This window comes from Pteropus medius, unplaced genomic scaffold (genome assembly GCF_902729225.1).
Source record: "Pteropus medius unplaced genomic scaffold, Ma_sr-lr_union100, whole genome shotgun sequence".
NCBI lineage: Eukaryota > Metazoa > Chordata > Mammalia > Chiroptera > Pteropodidae > Pteropus > Pteropus medius.
In genome coordinates this window covers 6,247,136-6,270,789 of record NW_024344370.1, presented here as the reverse complement: position 1 = coordinate 6,270,789, position 23,654 = coordinate 6,247,136, and the positions used below count along the sequence as shown (strand labels likewise).

The 23,654-nt window shown below is 33.3% G+C and overlaps 1 protein-coding gene across 7 annotated transcripts in view; it reads left to right on the top strand.

Annotated features, from left to right (window-relative positions):
* PDE4D (phosphodiesterase 4D) overlaps positions 1–23,654 on the top strand; it is a 1,171,348-nt gene that overhangs the window by 1,136,762 nt on the left and 10,932 nt on the right. For all 7 annotated transcript variants that reach the window (XM_039870226.1, XM_039870227.1, XM_039870233.1 and 4 more), the window contains 5 exons: positions 15,372–15,465; positions 16,843–17,015; positions 17,630–17,728; positions 18,552–18,716; positions 19,834–19,933. In XM_039870226.1, the coding sequence (XP_039726160.1) occupies positions 15,372–15,465; positions 16,843–17,015; positions 17,630–17,728; positions 18,552–18,716; positions 19,834–19,933 (631 nt within the window). The remainder of the gene's footprint in view (positions 1–15,371; positions 15,466–16,842; positions 17,016–17,629; positions 17,729–18,551; positions 18,717–19,833; positions 19,934–23,654) is intronic.

Below are 23,654 nucleotides of genomic sequence, written 5' to 3'. Positions count from 1 at the left end.
TAGCTGCAAAGGCATCTGGAATATAGAGTTTTTAATCGTCTAGCCTGTGCAACACAAGAAAGCACACTAAAAGGAAGTGGGGTGCCTCCTGCACGTGCTTGTTTACCTTCTGTCTCCCATACACTAATATGAAAGCTCCTTCAGAGCAGATGATTTGCTGACTGAAGTACCTGAAACAGTAACTAACACATAGTTTCTGCTAAATAAGTATTTGCTGATTGCAAGAACCATCATTGTACACTTACTGGTACTGAGCTTGATCTCATTGGTCCCAAGTCACCTGTAGGGTTGTACCTACATTTTCCTTTGGAGACTGGAATTCGTTCCTGATGACTGCAGGAATGTCTTTACATTTCTCAAGTCAGTGCATTCTGAGAAAATTATTCCTATTTGTTTGAAATCTCCATAATCATTTTTAGCTACTATCAATGATTCCAATAGTTTGTGGACAAACCATTGATTGCATAAACTATTGGGTAGATATTATTGCAGGAATCTTAATGCAGTGGTTTTAATCAGATTGTTTTCCTTATAACAAGTTTCATTGTCTCTGGTCACAATATAAATAGCTTACTGTGCTCCTAACATCTCCTTAATACTGGATTACTTTCATTAACTTCAGCTCCCTCTACACAACCTAGAGACCCTTAAGAATTTGCCATATACTGTAGTGTTCATAATAGACAGGGCAAGGTTTGAATTCCGGTGAAGCCAACTAGAGAAACCTATGCTCTATACTCTGGTACTTCTCAGAATTCTCATACTCTACTATTCTATCACTGTTGCAAATGAAAAAAAAAAAAATCTATTATTGCACCTATTTTAATTGTGTTTATGATTGCCTTTAGTAAAATGTTCTTTCATTCCTAAAATGTGCAAATAAGGCATAGTACTTTAATAAAAATATTGCCAACTTGAGTGCTAGATTCTAATTTGGGCTATGTTGTATAATTTTGCTTAGACTTTCACATTACTAATTTGCGATGAAGAAGGGATTTAAAAATAAATTTTCTGCTGAGGAGTCTCGGGCTATTATACAAACATCTTAAAATTTGATGAAAGTGGTCTATCCTAATGTAATGTCATTAGAATATTTGAAAGTTTTGAAAGTACCTACGTATTCAAAACTTATCTTGCAGCTTTCCTTATCCGAGAACGGAGGGTGGGGGAAGGGCAGTAAAATGTCCCTCGACAGCATTCAATTCTTGTTAGCTCTTCCCCAAGTGCTTCCTTTCCTCTTCTATCTGCTTTTGCCCCTCTACAAGCCATCCTCTCCGGAGATTTTTTAAAATGTAAATCCCATCGTGTTACCTTCTGATCAGAACTTTTCAGTGGTTATTTATTACAGTTCTTGGCCTTTAATCCCACACACTCTTGGAGGCTTACAAGGACCCACATGATCTTAACCATGACCTATCCCGAATCTCATTCTATATACCTATTCCCTCATGCTAGCTATATTCCTTCAGCCCTTGCACAGAATGCTCTACCCCATATCTTCTGGTGGGCTCTTTCTAGTCATTAGGGTCTCATCCCAGAGCATTACCTTCTCAGGGCAGCTTTTCCTGAGTATTTAATAGTCCACCCTCACAGTATCATGTTACCCCCTTTGCTTTCCTTCAGCATGTTTGTCACTAAATTTTCGTGTGTGTCTGTCTGTTTTGTTTGTTTGTTTTTTGTCTTTTTTGCCCTAAGAGTCCAAGATTTGCATGAGGAGGAAATGCTTCTGTCTTGTTCCTTACTGTATCCTCCATACTGATACATAATAGCTGTTTAATAAATATTTGTTGAATAAATAAATAATCATTCTGCAAAAATTTATTATGATTCTTAAAGCACATTACTTTCCATAAGAATTTTCAATGAAACCCTAGAATTTTTTTTTCCTTGACAATAAATGAGAAGGGAGCAGTTCTCAGTGTGAGAACTGCTGAATTAAAATTAAAATGGTTATTTATTACAGTTCTTGGCCTTTAATATGCTAATGTACACTATCTCCAAGGTTAGCATGGTACCAAAAGTTTGACACTGTATGTCTTTGAGAATTATCACATGAGACTACTGTTCTTTACAACATATTCTAGGAAACGCTGCCTTTAGACAAAAACCCATCGTAACAGTGAGAAGAAAGGAATACCTTTTTGACTATATGGAAGCTGATCAATACTAACCATAGAATAAAAGGCTACCAATGAAAGATCAGAAAAAAATCAAACCTATGAAAAAGTGACAGAAGGATTCAAAAATGAATATAGCAGTCGAGACTAGTTTTCTACAAGCAGCTCTACCCATTTTATTGAATTTTTAAAATCTTTAACAGCTGGCACAGAACTTGGCCTAAAATGAACATAGGATAAAATAAATATTTGTTGACTATTCAGTGAAGAGTGAATAGAAGTGGCCCCAAATCACTATTTAAATAATTAAATTATGATTTGTTTGTTTGTTTGTTTAAGAAAGCAGGAAAATATCTAAAATATTTTAGGGAACTCTTCATTCCAAAGGATTAAAATGAAAATGATGTTAGTAATAAGAATAGTTCAAATTTTTTTATATTGTCTAAAGGCTTTGCATAATTAGGAATTTACCAGATATTGTATTATTCAAAGCTACATGGACTTTAGGCAAACATATACCTATTTGCCTGGGATATAATGGTGAAGCCCTTTGAAAGGGTAAAAATGTTATTTTACCACATGTAACTATGCTTGAGATTTTTGTTTTTCATTTCTCTTTAGATACAGTTAAGCAAATTTGGAATTAACGTAATTTGACAACATTATCTAATATTTTTTACAGTCAGGATTTGAAGTATAATTTAGATATGGTAAGATGCACTCTTTATATATATAGTTGAATGCATTTTGACAAATGTAAACAATTGGATAACTACTACCATAATGTAAATATAGAATATTTTCAACACCCAAAAAGGTTTTTCTTGCTCCTTTTTAGTCATTCCCCTCCCTCTACTCCCAGCCACTGGCAACCAGTGATCTGGTTGTCCCTATAGTTTTGCCTTTCAGAATGTTACATGAATGAGATCATACAGTATATACAGAGCCTTTTGTAAATAGCATCTTTCACTTTACATATTGCTTTTGAGATTCATCTACTAATAACATGTTGCATGTATTAGTAATTTGTTTCTTTTTATTGCGTTCTAGTATTTCATTTTATAGATGTATCACAATTTGTTTATCTATTCACTAGGTGATATCTGGGTGATATTCTCAGGTTTCCGCTGACCTGAGTAGAATTGCTGAAAACATCTGCATATAGGTCTTTGTATGGACATATGATTATATTTCTCTTAGATAAATAATCATATAGTCAGTATGCTTGTTAACTGTATAAGAAAGTGCCAAGCTATTTTCCAAAGTTGCTATACCATTTTGGGTTTCCTCCGGCAATATATAAGAGTTCCATTTGCTGTGCATCTTGGCCAGTATTTTGTATTGTTTGGTTTTTTTTTTCATTTTAGCCATTCTAGTAAGCAGATAGTGGCATCATATTTGTTGAAAGGAATATCCTTTCTCCTTTGAAGTGTAGCCCAAATTTTATGACTCAAAACTACTTTAAGATTCATATATAAAAGTGGTATACATAAAAGATTATGTATTTCTAGAAGTATGCATATTTGCATTTTTTTAGTTGGTTTAGAAGACAGGTATTCTTTGTTTAAATTGTTTTCACAAAGCATACCACCAAGTACACAGGGAATATCAGTAAATATTTTATGGCAATTAAAATGGCCATCATAAATATAGAAAATTGGTATTAACTTAGGACAGTTTAAGTGAATTGGAGGTCCTAATTTTCTCTATAAGTAGAAAGTCTCCTTTCATACAAGATTATTTTTGTGGGTGCTTCATATATGTGAGATTTATGCACCCATTCATAGCCTTAATTATTCTTCAGTGAAACAAAAGTCCTTGGTAGATATGATAAAGATAGTGATGGTGATGATAATGATGATGATGATGATGGTAGTAGTAGTGGTTTCAGCTAGATTTACTAATTAATTGCAAACAGAAGACTACTGTATATAATTCAAGCTGTATCAAAAAATATAGAATATTATGCTAACTAATGAGAGCTCGTGTAGAAAAGAAGTTTTAATACAGCTATTATCACTCTCATGTTATTTCAGCCTCGAGGAACCTCTCGACAAAAATTAAGTTTCTTATATTGGAATTTCTTTCTCACAAAATGTTACAGCTGTTTCCTCTATTAAATAAAACATTTTTGGTGAAATTTTTTAAACCAGTTTTCATTAGAGAATGATTCTTAGATGATAACTCAGTTTTAAAAAAGTCAGCCTGGGATTCCTCTTAATCTCAAGCCTCCATGATATTTGTAAGGTATGTTTTTTGTTTTCTGAAGTATGATGACTCTTCAGGCACCGAGCTGTTCCTTAAATCACATTTGAATCTGTTATCACTAGAGGGCAGTAAACACAAACAGATTTAGTGGATTTACTTGCATTAAGTTTTTGTACTGTATGCATTAATCAAAGAAAGTTTAGCTTTTGTAGCATAAAAATATATTTAAAAATCTGTTATTTAAAATATAAGTTATAAATTAATTCTAGATTATTGTCTGCCTCTAAAACTATTAAGGCAGCTGAAATCAGAAGCACACTGATTTCAGTGTTTTTAGAGACACTGGTATGTTGTAGTTATTGTATTTAGTATCTGAAGTTTAACCTTGCCTCAGAATTCTTCAGGGTGCATTTAGCAATTAGATTTGCTTTTAAGCCGAATAGTATTAGATACGTGTGAGCCCACTTTATAAAGATTTGCTTCTTGATTAATAACAATGTCTGGAACTTTGATCCCAAGCAGAAAGATATAAAATAAATATAGATTGATTATAGAATAAAATATTTTTCAAAGTTTTATACCAAAAACAATGCTGTTACCAGAAAAATCTCTTAGGTTGGAGAAATTGAAGAGTTAATAAACTAAAATAAGTTAACACTTATTTTAAATAATACTTCTTAAATATTTCAAGCACAGTAATATCATGTACAGCTTAGAATATATTATGTCAATAGACATATCATTTGTAGATGCTAGGCTAAATATAGATTAATACCTGAAATACATTTTTGGCAATTTAGAGTATTTTGAAACCAGACAGCCTGGGTTCAAATCCTGCTCTGATACTTGGCTTTGTGACCTTCAGCAAGACACTTGACCTTCTGAGTTTCAGCTTCCTCATAGTTTGGTTGGTTTGTCTTTTTCTTCCCCTAGTGAAAAATGTCTTATCTCTCTTGACCACTGTTACAAGGTCAATGATGCCAAGCATATGTTAATATCTCAATGACTCAGGTCCATCAGCAGAATTTTAAATATCCTGAAATATCTTAAAATAGTCCAGAAAGATTGTTGATTACTTGAGGTATTAGCTAAGGACTAAGAAAATGAAGAATAAAAGAGGAGTGGCATCTACAGATCCCAGGGAGTATTATTAGGAAAAGATATGAAAAGAGAACTAAATGCTAAAAGAATATTTTTTTTTTCCTTTTTCAGTACACGCACACACGTTTGTATGTAAAACCATCTGGGCGTTTGAGAGAAGCAGATTACCAGTCAGTAAATCTTCAGTTCTGCCTGTGCGAGGGCATCTGTGTCTTGTTCACATGCACTCCCACATATAAGTAGGTCTCATTTTTCAGGTGAGGCTGCCTGTCTCTGGGCACCAGCTTCCTGACTGCACTAGTTCAGATCCATGCTGTCCAGAGGTGATAGTAGCAGTGGCTCTTTAATTCAAGAAACTGTGAAGTCAGCATAGGATTAAGGATAGATGAGTCCTCCCCTAAATTCACACTATGTATTACAATTATATGATGAACTGTTCATACACCATGAAGAGCAAAGACTAAACAAGACCTGAACTTGCACCTTAGCCCTGTCACATATAGGGTAAGTTATTGAATATTTAAGAGTTCCTGTCTTTGCACCTCAAAATGGGGATAATATCTATCTTACTGGGATTTTGCAAAGATTAGAGATAAGATATATAAAGCTCTTGGTGCATAGTATGTGCTTAATAAATACTGTACCATACCTGTTACAGTTTTCTCATTAAAATTTTTAGAAGCCAAATCTAACTGTATGAATTGTATCTCTCTGGCCCCATCCAGATTTCTCTTCTGGATTGTCTAGATTCTTCTGCAGGCTGCTACCATGACAATTGGAAAGAGCTTCTAGTCTGTCCCTTATAATGGGAAAAAAATAATATGAATTTTAATTTGGCTCACAGCTTTAATTTTTTTTTTCTTATTATTATCATCATCATTATCATTGTCATATCACTTCAGCAGATTAGGGATTTACAGTAGGATCTTTTTGTGCTTGTGGTTCACTAACTACTTTGGAAAATGTAAAGAAAGAAGCTATCTTTTTTACCTTAAGCATCTCCACCCTGGTTTAAAAGATACAGTTAAAGCAACTAGAACAGTGATCCTTAACACTGGGGAACATTCAGGAAATTCAGGGTATACTTATTGGGGAGTACTCCTAGCATGTCATGGGCAGAAGGCAGGGCAGCTAAATGTCCTTGAATACATGGGATAGTTCTTAACCAGGGAGGATTGTTCCATGTCCCAGCAACCACTCATGTAGATGAAAAATTCAGTTATGATTATCTGATCCTAGAACACAACTACTTTTTACATATAAAGGTGCATGTACTTTAACCCTTCCTCCCTCCCTCCCTCTCTTACTCTCCCAGTAGCCTCTTTATAAACTTTCTTGGGCTTCCTCATAGCAGAGCTGTCTTAGAATAATTAGACTTTCTTACAGAATGGCTTAGGGATCCCAATAACACATTCAAGGAGACCAAGGTGAAAGCTGCAGGACTTCTTATGACAGCCTCTGCAGTCACACAGCATCACTTGTTGGCTACACAAGCCAGCTCGTATTTGATGTAGGAGGCATCTTTGGAGACTAGCTGCAACAGTAACCAGTGTTACAGATGAGAAAACTGAGATGCTTAGAGGTGAGATTATATGTTGAGGATTATGCACTAAAGGACTCGGATTCAGAGTCTATGGTCTTAGTACCTGAGTGAACTTGGAAAAAGCATTGTCTCTAGGTCTGTTTATGTGGAAATGAGGGGATTGGAGGAGATGATATGAAGGTACTTTCCATTTCTTTCATCCTTTAAGGCTCTGGATTTAGATGATGGGAGTGGGGATGGAAAGGAACAGACTAAACAGAAAGGCATTTTGTAGAAGATAGAATTTGGTAACAAAGTTGGTGAAGGAGAGAAGTGATGCGGTAGACAGGAAACATGTCAGGGTTACTGAAGGATTCGTTTAGATGATTTATGTTAAACACCTAATAATGGCTGATTCACATGAAACACCTGTCAAATAGTAGGGAAGAGCCGTAAACTTCAGTCTCGGATACTGGAATATGGGCCCACTGACTGAATGGGAATAGTTATAATAAGAACTACTTTAAAAAGAAAAATGAATCCATCTATTTTGAAAAAGTTCAAGATGACAGGCAGGGCATTCGAGAGGGGAGAGGATCATATAGTCATTTGGAAATATGTTACTAAAGTTCAGGTTAGAAATGATCATTGAAGAATGCTGGGACAAGGACAGGGTCTCTATAAACATCACATGTTAAAGAATGAATGGAAGAAGGCAAAAAAGGCATAGTCAGAGAAGTGGGAAGAAAACCAAAGAAGTTGAGGGAGTTGGAAAGAGTGATCAAACAGTGTTGAACACTTTAGAGAAGTTGAGAATGAACGACTAGCGAAAAGAAGGACTTCTTTAGTATTCTTTTGGAGGCAATTTTAGTGCGGTGTTGGGATTTGAGTTCTTTTCATAGAAGATTAAGAGGAATTGAGGAAACAATACAGTAGATGTGAACTGCAGCTGAGGACTTGGACAACAAAAGACCAGTAGAAACTCAAAGAGGCCGAGTATTTCTGGGATGTTCCTCATGAGGACATACTGTCTAAGACAGACAAACCTGATGCAGAAACACTGAGGAGTAACCACGTTACCAAGAAGCATAGAGCAGTAAGTACAAACTTGGAGATAGAGATGAGGTAGAATGGACAGAATTTTGTGCTAAAATAGAGTAAAAGCTAGATAATTATCCACAAGACCTCTTTAGTGTAAAAGTTCCAGAATAATACTATCCCAAACTAAATTAAAAACATTGTTTTTTCTCAGAAGAGTTTAGATTTCTTGTTTAACTCTCCTTGTAAAAAATATCTTACTCTCGAGATCAAGTCTGTATTCCTACGAGCCACGCTTATACCTTTCTTAACTTTGTACACAATCATAAAAATGTTCTCTTATGATCAAAATATAGATCTTGAAATCTATATACAAAATTTCACATTTTTTAATCCTACACAGTGTATTACCTTTCAGTTTATTTTTTCCTCCATTCAGATCTTTAATAAATCCCCCCCACCCTTAGATTTTTAAGGTTATGGCACTCAGGCATATGTAACAATGGAAACAAAAGGAGCCGAAAACAGCCATGGCACGCAGGGGAGGAAATGTATCACTTCTATCTGTGCATCCTGGACATTAATTGTATTGTATAGTCACACTATGCTTTTACGTTGGGTGGATGAAGAACTTCGGCTATATCTGTGTCACCAGGGAAGCCACTCGTTTTGTTTTGGATCTGAGAGAGGGAAGCAATTAAAATGCCTGATTGCCATTTTCAGAGCAGCTTTTATTTTGAAGGAAGAGAAATCAGAGAATATTAAAATTCATAGAAATGACTCCAAAAGGATTGGTAATCCTTATTTAAGAATGAACTATGCATTTTGAAAAGTTTTATGGCTGTTTTTCATCACTGCGAGAGGGAAGCCCCATTCATCTTTTCATACAGCAGCCTCAGCTGTAGGGATACCATTTTTAAATGGCGTTTACCAGAGGTGAGGATGAGGAAAATGTCCTCAGAGGTTTGCCCTTGCCAACCAATCAAAAAGCACCTAGAGCCTAGTCCATGCCTCCTGATCTGATAGATCCAGGGATAGAATGCAATTGGTGCATAGTTGGGGTTTTATGGGAGGAGTTTCTTGTCACTCTTCCCAGCTTTTCTGCAGTTCCTTATTTGGTAGCTTTTGACAGAACTTGTCTTTCTTGCAGCTAAGCATCTTGGCATAAATTATTCATTAAACCCTGGAGCTCAGGGAGAGAAAGATGCAGACCCTTAGATCTTTAGATATTTCTTTATCACATGAATTTTCTTTATTCAGAATAGTTGTTGAATTCTCTTTCATTCTGGAGTTTTACAAACGGCATGTGTTCAGTGGGAAGACAGCTGGATGCTGGATGGGATCTAATGCAAGGCTTTCTTATGTTTACTTAATTACCAGTAATCTTTAAAAACCCACACACCCTGAGGCTTGCGGAGATTGTTAAACTATCGAGGTTTTGAAGATATACATGTTTTAGAACTTACTGTCTCTCTATATAATCAGTTGAAAATGCCTGAAGCAAATTATTTACTGTCAGTGTCTTGGGGCTACATAAAGGTAAGATTTATTTAGCCTTTATGAACTCCTGGTTACTCTGAGTACATAACTGATAGTTTTTAATAAATTACAATGGAGTTAAGCTTTCTAAGCAATCTTTTATTTTTCCTTAGACATAAGTACAGAAGAAATATGTGTTTTTAGTGGTAAGATTAGGAGAAATCGTATAGCTTCTATTAGTTGTAGTTTGCATGATAAAATAATGTTTTAATGTACAGTAGTTCTTCTGTTTGTCATGTATAAATTTGAATTATGCTTGTAAATATCAAGGTAATTAAATAAACTCGTTGGAAATAAGTTATTGGACCAAATTTCTTACACTGGTATATGGGTTCCAGTTAGTATGTAGTACTTAAAGTTTATAAAAATTAATTTGTGGCTCTATCTAAAACTCTGCACTAGTTTAATTTGATGAGGACTATGCTTTTTTCACCTTTGAATATAAAGCTCCAGGTGACATTAAAAATTGACATTACTTGACTTTTTAAGTGATATAGTATTAAGATAAAAACTTGATTATTTACTTATAAAACTGGAAGAAATTTGTTTCGATGATACTGCTACTTTTGTTAATCTCAAGAAATGAATTAATATACTAAATTTAATAAGATCATGTCCCCGCTTAGCAAGCTTCTTGCATGCCCCGTGGTAATGCTAGCCTGGCGATCCTATCTCTGTTATAGAATCAGGAGGTAGAAAAATCTTTTTCAGTCCTAAATGATGTAACTCTTGAGAAATTGAAACTTATTCTTATATATTTGAGTAAGTCACAATACATTATTTTTAAGAATCCTATTCATTAAGGACTCTCAGATTGAAACATTTTTTTTTATTTTCTTTGTTTCTTTTTAAGGAAATTTACTCTTTGCTGTCAGATTGACCTGCATTCTAAGAAAACTTATTACAGTTTTAGTTGTTCAAGTAGTTATGATTCCCCACCTCCCGTTAAATTTATGAATGGTCCACAATTTTTGAATTGTTTTTTTAATACAGATTTTAGTTACTTGAATTTTGCTAGCTATTTCTTAAAAAAAATTTTTAAATACAGAAAAGTATAGAGGGTAATAAAGTAATTTCTCATAATGCCCCTAGAATTCATCTCTCAGCTGTCAGACAGCTCATATTTGATGCATTTTTGAAAGGCTTCACATTTCTATTATAATTATGAATAATACCTCTAAGAATCTAAATACAGAAGTGTAGTGCTTATCTTTTTGAGGAAAATTTTTACTGGACAGCCTAGTTTATGTTTTTCATATGATATTGCTAAAAACACATAGGGACAAATATAAGTTATTAAGTCTTATTATACTTGTTAAAGGATTTTTTTTGTTATATACAGCCAATGCAGTACTTATTTTAACTGTGAATGCTGATATCTACCAAGCTTGTAGTGTATCACCGTGCAGCACATTCTAATGATTTTTAACAGGCTGTTGTGGTGGGGAAAGCAAGTATTTTCTTAATGTTTGACCTTTACCACCTTCTTAATTATATACTAGGAGAATATATAATTTACCCAGTAGCACATTGGCATGAATGCAGAAATAAAGGGATTAAATTTTAGAATACTTAAAATTTTTAGTTATTTTATTTTGCTTCCTCAACAGTCTTCAGTGTAGAATTAAAGTTGAGAAACTGGAATTTAAAAAGCAAAATGCAGTATTCATTTTGACTGCATTTTCACTTCGCTTTACACTCTAAACACAGCACATAGACGTTCTGATGCACAATGAGAACAAAGGATTTGAAAGCATTAATTTAGAAATCTTTTTTTCTTTGCTGCAACCATAATTCTATATATTATTTCAGACTATTTAGATCAAAACAATCAGAATAACTCATCAACAGAAAATATTTAGAGGTGACTTTTAAAAATATCTAAAAGCTCAATTAAATTGTTCCACATTTTGCAACCAATTCTTTTGAAAAACAGGTCTGTATTTTATCTCTTCTAAATCTCTAAACTGAAAACATAATAGCATTCTATGAAAAAATTTATTTTATTACTTTTTCGAATTATTTTCTCCTTCATGGTAATTTTATATAGTTATCCTAGTAAATGGTAAGTAGTTATCTCAAAATAAGAGAAATTCTGCTTACATTTAAAAATGGTGGTTGAATGTTTTAGTTTATTGTTCTCTAGTATATCCATCTATATATTCCAAAACCAAATTGTAAGATCGACTACAAGTTGAGAAAGAACCGATGGTAATTTTTGTGGTTATTATTTTAGCTTCACTGGACTGAAAGTTTTATATCAATTGCAAAAAAGGAAAGCAATTTTAATTCCTTTTAGAAAATGCCCTTATGTTATAACTTGATCAACTCATTGATATTTATCTTTGGGAGCTCTCTACAACCTTTCCCTTGGGAATAAAGAGGACTGCTTAAAATATTGTGTCTTCTAATTACATTGAAAAGAATTGTTGACTTTCTTGGAGCACCTCAGTAGCCCTGACGGGGAGATAGGTGTGCACTGAAGGGTTTCTCCACCTCACACTTTTGGATTTTGAATAAAGGCAGAAGAATAGTCTGGGAATAATATATGTATATGACACAAAAATAATCAGTGAAATATACAATCTGTCACATATCAGTCTGTACAAACAGAATCCTTTCATTGACATTTTTTGCCTTTATTATGTGTACTAACTGACTATTTTGATGACTTGTCTAAGCAAACTGCCGGCAAAATTACCATTCATTCTTTATATTCTTCCAGATAAATCCAATAATTTGTGTAGGGTGTCCACGGTACTATGCAGTTTTTCTGCTTGAGCATATGGCAACATATTCCTCATACCAGGGTTGCGTACAGGTTAGAAGGTAATTCTGTAGAAAAACTGGGTCCCTGTCTCACTTTTCCAATGGCACTCCCCCGCAAGCTTGCATTGAGTTACGGTGATAGAAATGCGTGGAGGGCAAGTACACAGTGGTTCCTGTATAGACTGTGAAGAGGCTAGGAGTGGCTGAAAGCTTTGCCTATTCCCCAACTTATAAAAAAAAGGCTTTGTCATGACCAGGCAGTTCTTAATAGCAACTGTTAGCTCATAGCACAGACAATTTCAGGTCATAAAGATATTTTATTAAATGTGTGTTTAAAATGTTTAGCAGACTCTTTTGAACGTGTTTTGCCTAAAGATTTTTCTGAGAGTAAATTTTTATTTGTTAAGCAACAATTTACTTACCTTTGGGCCTTGTACATGGTATTATCAGTGTATTTCTGAAGCATAGTGACCATTTCCTTATCTGAATGATATCCTGAATTATTTATCCAGATGAGCAGGGGAGCTAGAAGTTTAGATATGTATTTTTTATGAGCATGAGTATAGTCAGATCTTACATCTGTTTGTCCTACAAGGATAAAAGTCAGCCATCACTAGAAAAGGCCTAGGAAACCAGAAGATAGAAAGAGCTCAGATAATGTTGAGCACCTGCTATGTTCTGAGCTTTACAAATACAATATACTTTCTATTAGGTCATTTAATTAGTTGATAGCCTATAACTTACTCAAGGAAATATAACCTTATGAAAAATGAATAGAAAATGTTTTGAAGATGTATTATAAATGTCTTCATGAGTGTTCCTAGAAGGTCTCAAAATTTATTTTTTCCACAATGGATCATATTTAATGCTAAATGAAAATTAGCAGCAATCCATGATGTATACTGCATGATCCCAATTTTTAAAATATACATCCATATAAATGTTAAAAAAATACATACAAGGAAATACAGCTAATTATGGTTATCTCTGAGTGGTTGGGGGTATAATGATTTCTCATTTTTTCTATGAGCTTTCTACATTTCTATATCACATATGCTTTTGTGATCAGAGACAAATTATAAAAAAGTTCATGAACAAAGAAAGTGAACTTTGTATTCCTGAGTTTGAAAATATGTTTCCTGGACATACAACTTAACGGCCAGAAGAATTCGTATTGGTTATGGCCAATACAATCTTTAGTTTTGGCTACAGTATAATGCTAATATGCATTTATTGTTTCTAATAGTCTATTGAAATGTTTTTATTAATCTCCCTCAATGCTTTGTGGTGATAAATTCTTATACCTAATCTAGTCGATAAGATTGACTTTGGAAGTAATTTGCTAAATTATCTTGAGTTAGAACACCTTGTTATGAATTATGCAGAGAAGTAAGATTTTAAAAATTCTAATTAATTAAATAGTGAGTTAGAATTACATTTTAAACATTACTAAATGATAAAATTACTACTATCTTTTCCCTAGACTTAAATAAAAATTTGTGGTGAAATTCAAAATTTTAAAGGCTACTAAATATTAGAGTAAAATATGACTTTTGGGATCAATATTTAATAGTTTTCTCTATAGAGAAAAAAAGGATCATATCTGTATGTTAAAAGAAATATTAAGGTATATTAAAAGACTTTTATTGGGGCTATTTTGGGACTCAAAGGAAGACACATTAAGAAGCAGTTGATATATGGGAAAGCATAACATCTTTAAGAATTCTGTTTTTGATAATGCTATGAGGTAGTGGTAGCTGAGTTCCAGTGTTTCTTTGGATAAAATAGGTACCATGCCGTCGGTAAAATAAATTGTGAAGTAATGAAGTAGAGTATTGAAAATTGACCTGTTTTGTATTTATGTAACTTGAGGAAATGGATTGGTAAATTCTGTGAATACTGAGAACCAATAAATCTTATAATCCCTATTTGGAAAAAATTTTTAAAAAGAAACATTATATAATATCTGTTCAAATATTTTATTTCTCCATAGTTCTGGAAGAATACTCAAATAAATCTATTCAGTTTTGCTTTGGAGTAAAAAATGACATTTTAACCTCTGACTAGTATACATATTTTTTCTGCTAATGACAAATTAATTGATAAAAATATATCATCATGTTTTATTGTGTGGCAGTTCTTTTGTATGCCTATAAATTAGTTTTTTCCCTTTTAAAATACTAATAATGCACCTTATTTGTTTATGCCCTTTCCTCCCTTAATTAATGTCCTTGAGTGTCTAAATCTATTTGTACTAATATAGTAGCCCCTGGCCACGTGTCACTATTTAAATTTAAATTAATTAAAATTAACTAAATAAAATTCAAAAATCAGCTTTTCATTTGCACTAGCCATATTTTAAGTGCTTAATAGCCACATGAGGCTAGTGGCCACTGTAATGAACAGCATAGGATATAGACTTTTCCATTGTTGCAGAAATATTAGATGGCACTGATCAAAGTATCAAGATGGTTTAAAAATTTGGGGGCATCTTGAAATACTGCCATTTGAAACAACATGGATGGAACTTGAGATAATCATGCTAAGTGAAATAAGCCAGACAGAAAAAGTTGAAAACTACATGATATCACTTATGTGGGATATAAGCCTAAAAGCAACGAATGAACAGGACAAACAAACAGAGACTCAGGGACATAGAAATAGACTAGTGGTTACCAGGGAGTGGGGGAAAAGAGGGGAAGGTAGAGGCAGATGGAACAAAAGGGGTCAAATATGTGGTGACAGAAAGAAATCTAACTACGGGAGGTGAACACACAATGTAAATATATATATGTCTTACTGTTCAATTGTACACCTGAAACTTACTGGATTTTGTTAACTAATGTCACCATAATAAAAATTAAAATTAAAAAAATAATAATGGTGATATAAACAGAAAAAGTGAAAACAATCACAGTGAAACTGGATGGGTACTGAAATGGAGCAATATTCACAATAAATTAAGTTTAAAAAGCAAAAGAAAAAATTGGGCATTTTTTTTCTGTATATTAGTGTATGCTTATGCTATTTTACTTACATTTTCTTTTATTATTTCATTTTTTTCTTCTGTTTTCCAGTTTAAAAGGATGCTTAATCGAGAGCTCACCCATCTTTCTGAAATGAGTCGGTCTGGAAATCAAGTGTCAGAGTATATATCAAACACATTCTTAGGTGAGAATAACAATTTAAGTGCAATTTTTAAATTTTTCTTTTGAGTTGTTTGTTTTTAGAGGTGGATTGGGGTGCCAGCTCATTTCGGAAACCAAATAAGTGTTAGGAATTTAACTTGTTTTCATTCATCATATTAATAAATTGATCCTCTAAGCTTTAGAAGCTAAGGTGATAAAGTACATTTTATTTTTTAGCTTCATTCAGGACTTTAGGGATTTTCTGAATATTGCCAGTTTTTCCAAAGTACTAACCTGTAAAATGCATTTCTTAGAGAGATCTATACATGCATTTAACAAATTCTTGTTAAATGCCACCCATTGCTGGGCACTAGATATTTAGTGATAATTTAGAAGTGGTCCCTGCCCTCATTGAGTCCATAGTCTAACAGACACCATGCCTGGTAAACTGGGGAGGCAGATAGATACAACTGCTGAAGATAAGTTTGCTGATGATAATAGCTGAGAGTGTGGTGTACTGGGACAACACTACTCCCACCCCAGTCCCCATCCACAGAAAGAAAATAAGTCAAAATCAGTAATTTGAACATATCCTTGATTTGACTTTCATAACAAAATTATTGAATATCTAATTAGCACATTCACTAAAAAGATATTTATTGAACACACACTGTAAGCAAGGATGAGTTCAAGGAGCTAACTGTCTTGAAATAGGGATGAATGTACTGAGATACCTTGTGTCTTTTATTTGACAAGTTAGCTTTTGTGAATCTCATATTCACTTATCAGATAATATTGGACATCCTCAGTGCTCATCATAAAACCTTGTTACATCATAACCCCATCTCACTATAGTATAGAAAATGTAAAATAGCAAAATCAATCTAATTCATTTAGATAAGCTGTTTATACTCTAACAGTATGATCCATTTCAGTAAGCTGTTAGGTTCATACACTGTTGCTTTTATATTTGAATGTGAAGTTTCTACCATTTCAAACTAGTATTGAAACTGGAGTCCTTACTTGGCAAGAGCAATTTTGAAACTACTAAGTGAACTTCAAATAGGAATAAAGTTGAACAATTGAAACAACCAACGTGTTTTGCTTTTCCAAAAAAAAATCTGCTATCATGATAAGTCTTTCAAAAAATTATTAGAACATTCTATCAAAGATGTAACCACTGAATACATTTAATGTCAATTATTTTGCAGTGGGATTTGTTTACTTAATTTTATGTTTAAGGGTATGAAATTAAGTCGACATCAAGTTGCAAATAACCAACTTCTCTAAAAGAAGCTTTATTTAGAAATATTTCCCAGACCATATAATGAACAATTAAAACCTGGCCGTTATACATGTTATGATTAAAAAACAAAAACAGAATTAATAGTAAATGCAGAACATTTTCTAAATTTTTAAGATAAGCAACATGAAGTGGAAATTCCTTCTCCAACTCAGAAGGAAAAGGAAAAAAAGAAAAGACCAATGTCTCAGATCAGTGGAGTCAAGAAGTTGATGCACAGCTCTAGTTTGACTAATTCAAGCATCCCGAGGTTTGGGGTTAAAACTGAACAAGAAGACGTCCTTGCCAAGGTAAGATAATTTCAAAGATCGTGATCATGAATATGCAACCATGCCGTTTAATGAATTTTGATTCCTTCTCTGTTAAATAGATTAACCAGTTCATTAATTTGTAGGGGTTTTTGTTTGTTTGTTCGTTTATTTGTTTTTAAGATGGGAAAGTACTATATACAGCTCTTTCTAAATTATTTGGGTTTTATTAATTTGTGGATCTCTAGACAGGTGGTCTGGGATATGTGTTCTTCACTTTTTTGCATCTATATATTTGATTTTTTTTTTTTAAAGTATTAGAAATCTATCTTCTGGGTTTTAGGAGAATAGGAAGGGATTTTGTGAATAGATTTTATCTAAGAAAGGCTTTGAGATTAATACTGAAAGTATGTAAATATGTTGTATTATCAAAGGTATAAGGTGAGGCAGTTCTATTCGGTTTTCAGTACATTAAAATGAATTTGCCTAAAGTTTGCCTGTACTTTGATGGTGCATCCATTATGTGCACAACGAATCTTTTTTTTTTTTTTAAATCTAACAGTCTTTTTATTAAAGTAATTTTAAAATGACCGTGTTCATTTTTTCACGTTGTATTTCCTTTTTCTAATTTTTGAAAAATCTTTCTTTAACTCCAGGAACTAGAAGAGGTGAACAAATGGGGTCTTCATGTTTTCAGAATAGCTGAGTTGTCTGGTAACCGGCCTTTGACTGTTATCATGCACACTATCTTTCAGGTAATGTGGTTAAGTTCTATCACCTTTCTTTATCTAGTGTCTCAATGTCCAGTCAGTGAATTGTGCATGCATCTTATCTTTTTTACTGCTCACTCTCTTTTGTGTATTTTATACTTTTTCTCATGTTTGTTTCTTTACGAATGGAAAAATAAGGATATAGAAAGATTGAAGTGTGGGCAAAATACAAATAAACCAATTTTGTTATTTTTTTCATTTAAGAAAAAAGTATGACAGGATAATTTAATTGATTCATTAAAATAGTTTAAAAATCATCTACATGACCCCGACTCACACAGAGAATGGAATGCTAACTTTAAAAAATGAATAAGCCTCATTCCTGACTAATCTTAGGATGTAATTTCTTCACTGTTTTGTGTACTGCTCTGTTCTCCATGTATTGGTTTCTCACTCTTATTGAGCTTTTGTCCCAGCTCAGAGTTAGGATTTAAAAGAGAAGTTGAGGACTGGAACGGCAGATTCCAGCCCTAAAGAGTGTGTTGAGTTTCAATCAGTGGTACTGGACTGAGGCTGCCTACATGATCATGGGACACAGAAAGTTTTTATAACCGGCAGTTCATTCTTGATACCATACATTTTGGGTAAAGCACCGTTGGGCTCCAGAAGGACAACTTAACTCTGGTTTTATCCCTGAAGTGTCTGGATCTTCCCAAAGGTTTTCATTTTCATTAGAAGACATCATAAGGGTGCTGGTTCCATTTCTGGGGGCAACTCTGGGGTGATTTCATTTTTTATTTGTTAGGACAGTCAATAGAAAATATTTTTATGTAAGGATAAACTATTAAAAGGATTTATTTTCCAACAGGAACGAGATTTATTAAAAACATTTAAAATTCCAGTAGACACTTTAATTACATACCTTATGACCCTGGAAGACCATTATCATGCTGACGTGGCCTATCACAACAATATTCATGCTGCAGATGTTGTCCAGTCGACACATGTGTTGTTATCTACACCTGCTTTGGAGGTAAATCTGTTTCTAAACTTTGAGAATACTAACTTTCCACTCATAAAGTTCTCAAACTTTTATATTAAAGGGTATGCAATGCAGAAAATAAGTGGCTTCATTGGAAGTATGTCGAGTTACAAAGAAGAAAAATGTAGTGGTAAATAAACAGTAGGGTCTTTGATGATCTTGTCTGTGAAACTTGATCAACGATTTAGGGATTCATTTGTTTATGACACTGCTTCATTGAAATGATCTAATGGACATTCTCTGAAGTACATCTGGCTTATTCATTTTGCTTGGTTTTTTTGGAATTTAGTCTGATGGCTTTTATATTTATAGTTCAAAAGATGATTACTTTATAAAATATAAGCAATGCATTGATATTTTTCATAGACTTTATTAGAAAGAAACACTAATTTTAACAAATCCTAAGTTGTTCCATTAAACGTTTATTAAAGCAATTTGATTTTCTTAATCATTTAGAGAAAGATTCTTTTTTGTTAATATATTTTATAGTTGAGATTGTTTTCATTATAAAATTGTGTTAATACCTCAGCATTTGAGTGAGTGTTTTTCATCTGGAAGTTATTCCTTCCTTTTCTTTCCCCACACCCTAAGGACATTTGGCAATATGTGGAGACAGTTTTGGCTGTCACAACTGGGGCGAGGTACATGCTACTGATATTTCAAGAGTAAAGGCCAAGGATTCTGCTAAAAATCCTACAATGCACAGAACAGCCTTCCATAACAAAGATTATCTGGCCCAAAATATCAATTCTGATGAGATTGATAAACCTTGTTTTGAATGAAAGAAAAGGAAATAATTGTTTATTATTTAAAAAAAAATAACTTCAGATATTCCTTTTGTAACATTTAAAAAATATAACCAATAGAAAATATTTGAGCATTAGTTGTAATGAAATTAGGTAAAATCATTTTTTTCCAAGCTTACACTTAGAAAATTCATGAATAACTCATTATCTAAAAGACTCTCTTCCTGACTCAATATGATAGTATATTTTAAAGCCTCATTTTGTATTCCATCAAATTCTAGGAAGTAATTTTCCATTTGTTTATATTTTTAATTTGTGTTGTTATAGAATAGTGATGTTATCTATATTGTCTGATTTTTCAGGCTGTGTTTACAGATTTGGAAATTCTTGCAGCAATTTTTGCCAGTGCAATACATGATGTAGATCATCCTGGTGTGTCAAATCAGTTTCTGATCAATACAAGTAAGTGGAGTTAATTTATTTTTGCAGAAGATATTTTTTCTTTCTACATTTTAGAATGAGGGTCTTTATAACCTCAGGGGTTGTTTCCAGAGCCATAACATTCTTTTGAAATTTGTAAATGTTCATTTCCTGAGAGTGTGTGTTAATGTAACTTAGTTCTGAAAATTATCATTATATCCCATGAAGCATATGATGTTTGAAAAACATGCATTTGAGTACTTCTGTAGAAAAAAATATATATCCATCTTAGTAGGCAAGGGTAATCTAAATAAATTTGCCCAAAGATTTAGGTAGTTATATTGTTCCTACTTTTAAATTAAAAAAAAAGTTATCAGAATTAATGTTAAACCTTCCTCGCTTTATGTAGATTTTCATTTAATCCTCTGCAGAAGTTGTAACTATTGCCCCCTCCACCACCATAGCCAGCCTTATTCTTTCCTATTTAAAATTCCTAATGAGGGCAACAGGAACTTCTCTTTTAACTTTACTTTTTTAACTATTAATTTTTTTCTCACTAGTGAGTGACATTTCACCAAATAAGAAGTCATTGCTGAATTTGGAACTATAAAGAGTGATTATAGAGACTGTTTAATATGGGGCATCTCTGACACATTGCTGCACAGAACACCTCTATAGGGACTATTTAGATAGTGCTTAAGCTGTGCCTTTGCGAGGTTTTAGCTTTACAGAAATTCTATTTTTTTGGTGCTTGATGTTAGTTGTAAATGATTTAAATGTCCTATTATTTAATTACCTCCCACCATAGTAGATTAATGTTATAAATTTACTTTTATATACAAAAAATTAAAACGAAAAATTATTAAATTGTTAAATTCTTTTTCTTATCTGTTAAGAATATGTCTTTTTTTTTGCTATGAGTGTAGATAATAGCCTTCTCATGCCGTATCGCAATCTAGCTCTAGTAAGTAAGTAGTCTCTCTGTATTCAATATTCATTTCCTTTACTTTGCTGAAGCCAGATTTAAAGGAGAATTTAAATATAGCCTTGCTTTGAGAAAATTAACTCAGATCTTTAGAATATTTAATCTACTTTTATATTTTTTAATAGTCTCTGAGCTACCCTATAACAAAATGCACTTCAGTGACTCATATATAAGAGGGTTTGAAAAGTCATGGATTTCCTAAAGTGTGTAGTTAGCCAAGTACATTTTAGAAGTTTGGTTTATGAACTTATTTATCCAAGATAGGATAACATTTCATGTTCTAACTACCTTATAAAAACCTATAATGGGGTGCTTTCAGGAATCATGAAAGCATTACTAAATATTAACACGTAAACAGTAATACACATTAGGCACAGCTACATGAGTTTGCATTGTGTCAGTGGTTAGGATTAACTGTGTCCTTTCTGAGAAGAGCAGGGAGGTCATATAGCACGATGTACACTAGCACCTTTTGTTAGCCTAGCCTGATTTATTATTTTGATGATTATACATGCCTTACTATGTTCCTCATTTTATACATTTTTAACAAATTCATAAAAATTTTGTTCTATTTTTTGCCTGTAAGAAAGGTATGCATTTTTCCTTTAAATTACTAAAACCAAAATGCAGACTGGTATGTTTTATTTGCTTCATATTATATATAATACCGTACATTCCCTTATTATTACGTTAGATTTAAAAATAGATTGGGGAAAAAAATAAAACTGTCTCAGAGGATTATATCGAAGTTCTCTGATAATTTTTTTAAGAAAAAAATGAGGACCATCTCTGTTATTCTTTCTTGTGGACCCTCGAAGGGCAAAGGGGCTTAGATTGGCACTGGGGGACTCTGGTGAGCATCAGGGTACCCGTAGGGTCTAAAATTTAAGCTTAGTCCATACATAAATCTGATGTTTTCCGAAGTTGGAGACCCACTGAGAAAGATAAGGGAGCAATTCAGAGGATTATAAGAACAATGACAGTGGCCAAGAGTGTCTGTTTAAGGTCATTTTGCCAATGACCTGCCCTAGGTGGAAGGATAACTAATTCTGCTTCTGGAATATTTTGTTATTCAGTGATGTTGCAATGATCTCCTTTCTGTGGGACCTCAGCAACACTGGGGGGTTAAGTTCCCAGAGCAGCTTTGGATTGCTAATGTTTTGTTGAAGATATGATGTGATGAGGCCGCGGTATTCCTGAGAGAATGAATCAACATCATCACCTGGTACCTAAAAGTAACCCAGGGTTGATCAGAGCCCCAGGGCATTATGAGAATTACTGCCTTAGTTAGCTTTTGACTAAGGATCACTCCAGCAAGCATTTTATTTTAGGATATAGAAGAGGCTTAGTAGCCAGTAACACAAATAAATTTTAACTTCACAGCATGCTATAACGGAGTCCTTCTAAATAATAAATGGCTTTGTGAAATACTTTATCAAAATTTTAGTTTGCATTAAACTCTTGTTTTGTAGACATTACGTTTATGTTTTCTGTTTCTTTCATGGATTGATTGAGCTTCCGTGGCTCAGACTAACCATACTCGTAGCTCTTACCCTGAAGCTGGTACTGCCAACTTGTCAGAAACCAAAAATTGAATCTGTGCTTTTTGTAAGAAGAAATCCTAAAGACTCCAATCATCAAATTTATAAACCCATGTTTGGGAGGTCACCTGTCCTATTTTAAGGAAGCTGCAGAGGCATCATGAGGTTGCATGGCTTGCATTGGTACAGAGGTACTAGAGCTCACCTGGCTGACTCTGAGTCCAGATATACCTCTGCTTCTTAGGTTTGATGATAGATTCTGTTAATTGTGCCACTTGTGGTAGTTTTAGATGCCAAATGATTTGATACTAATGATACATATACTCATTATAAACATGCTAGAGATTTTGAAAACAAATCATTTATATCTGGCAGAGTTGGTTAAACTTTTATAAGTGATTTAGAGATATGAGTAATCTGAATAAGATTTAAGAAAGTTAAAATTCCAGGTGGGAAGCTATAGAAGTCTTTTGGGGAGGACAATAAATGCATATAAATCCATAAAATATAAATAGCATCATAAAGTTTTGAATATAGCATGCTGGAGGGTATTTATCATAAAAAAAGGCATTTAACTTTAAAGCATTATTTTCTGAGAAAAATAAAGCAGAGTCAAAAGTACAGAATCTATGTACTTTAAATTTTACTTGAAAAATTAGTAATTTTTGTTTATAGCAAAGATGCCTAAGTTTGGGGGAGAAAGATTTACTCACATGAGTCATATGTTTAAAGCAAATGGTTTTCGATTCCAAGAGCAGAGGTATTTCATTGCATTAATGCAGAGCAAGATCTAGCTACCAGTACACATACTTTTTCCTTTTCTAGTCTCATATTACAATAAGCTTTCCATAGCTGTATTTGTGGATTATATAGAATGTTATTTTTCTGTATAAATACTTTCAAAATAAAGATAAATTCATTTTTGTCAAATGTGATTATATAGGAATAAATGCAGGGATCATTATTTTATTCAACAAAAAATTATTGAGAGTGTCAGACATTGTTCCAGGCACTGGGAATATGTGAGTACACAAGACAAAGCTCTGGCTCTGAAGAGCTTCACTTGTGCTGGAAAAGACAGACTATATAACATGTGAATGTGTGACATCAAATGGCACTAAGTTTAATGGAGAAAAGTAATGCACATCTAGGTCACGGAGCAAATGAACTGAGGGGACGAGCCAGGCCGTTTTAATTCTTTGTCGTTGGCACCTAGATATTAAGTTAAGAGTACCAC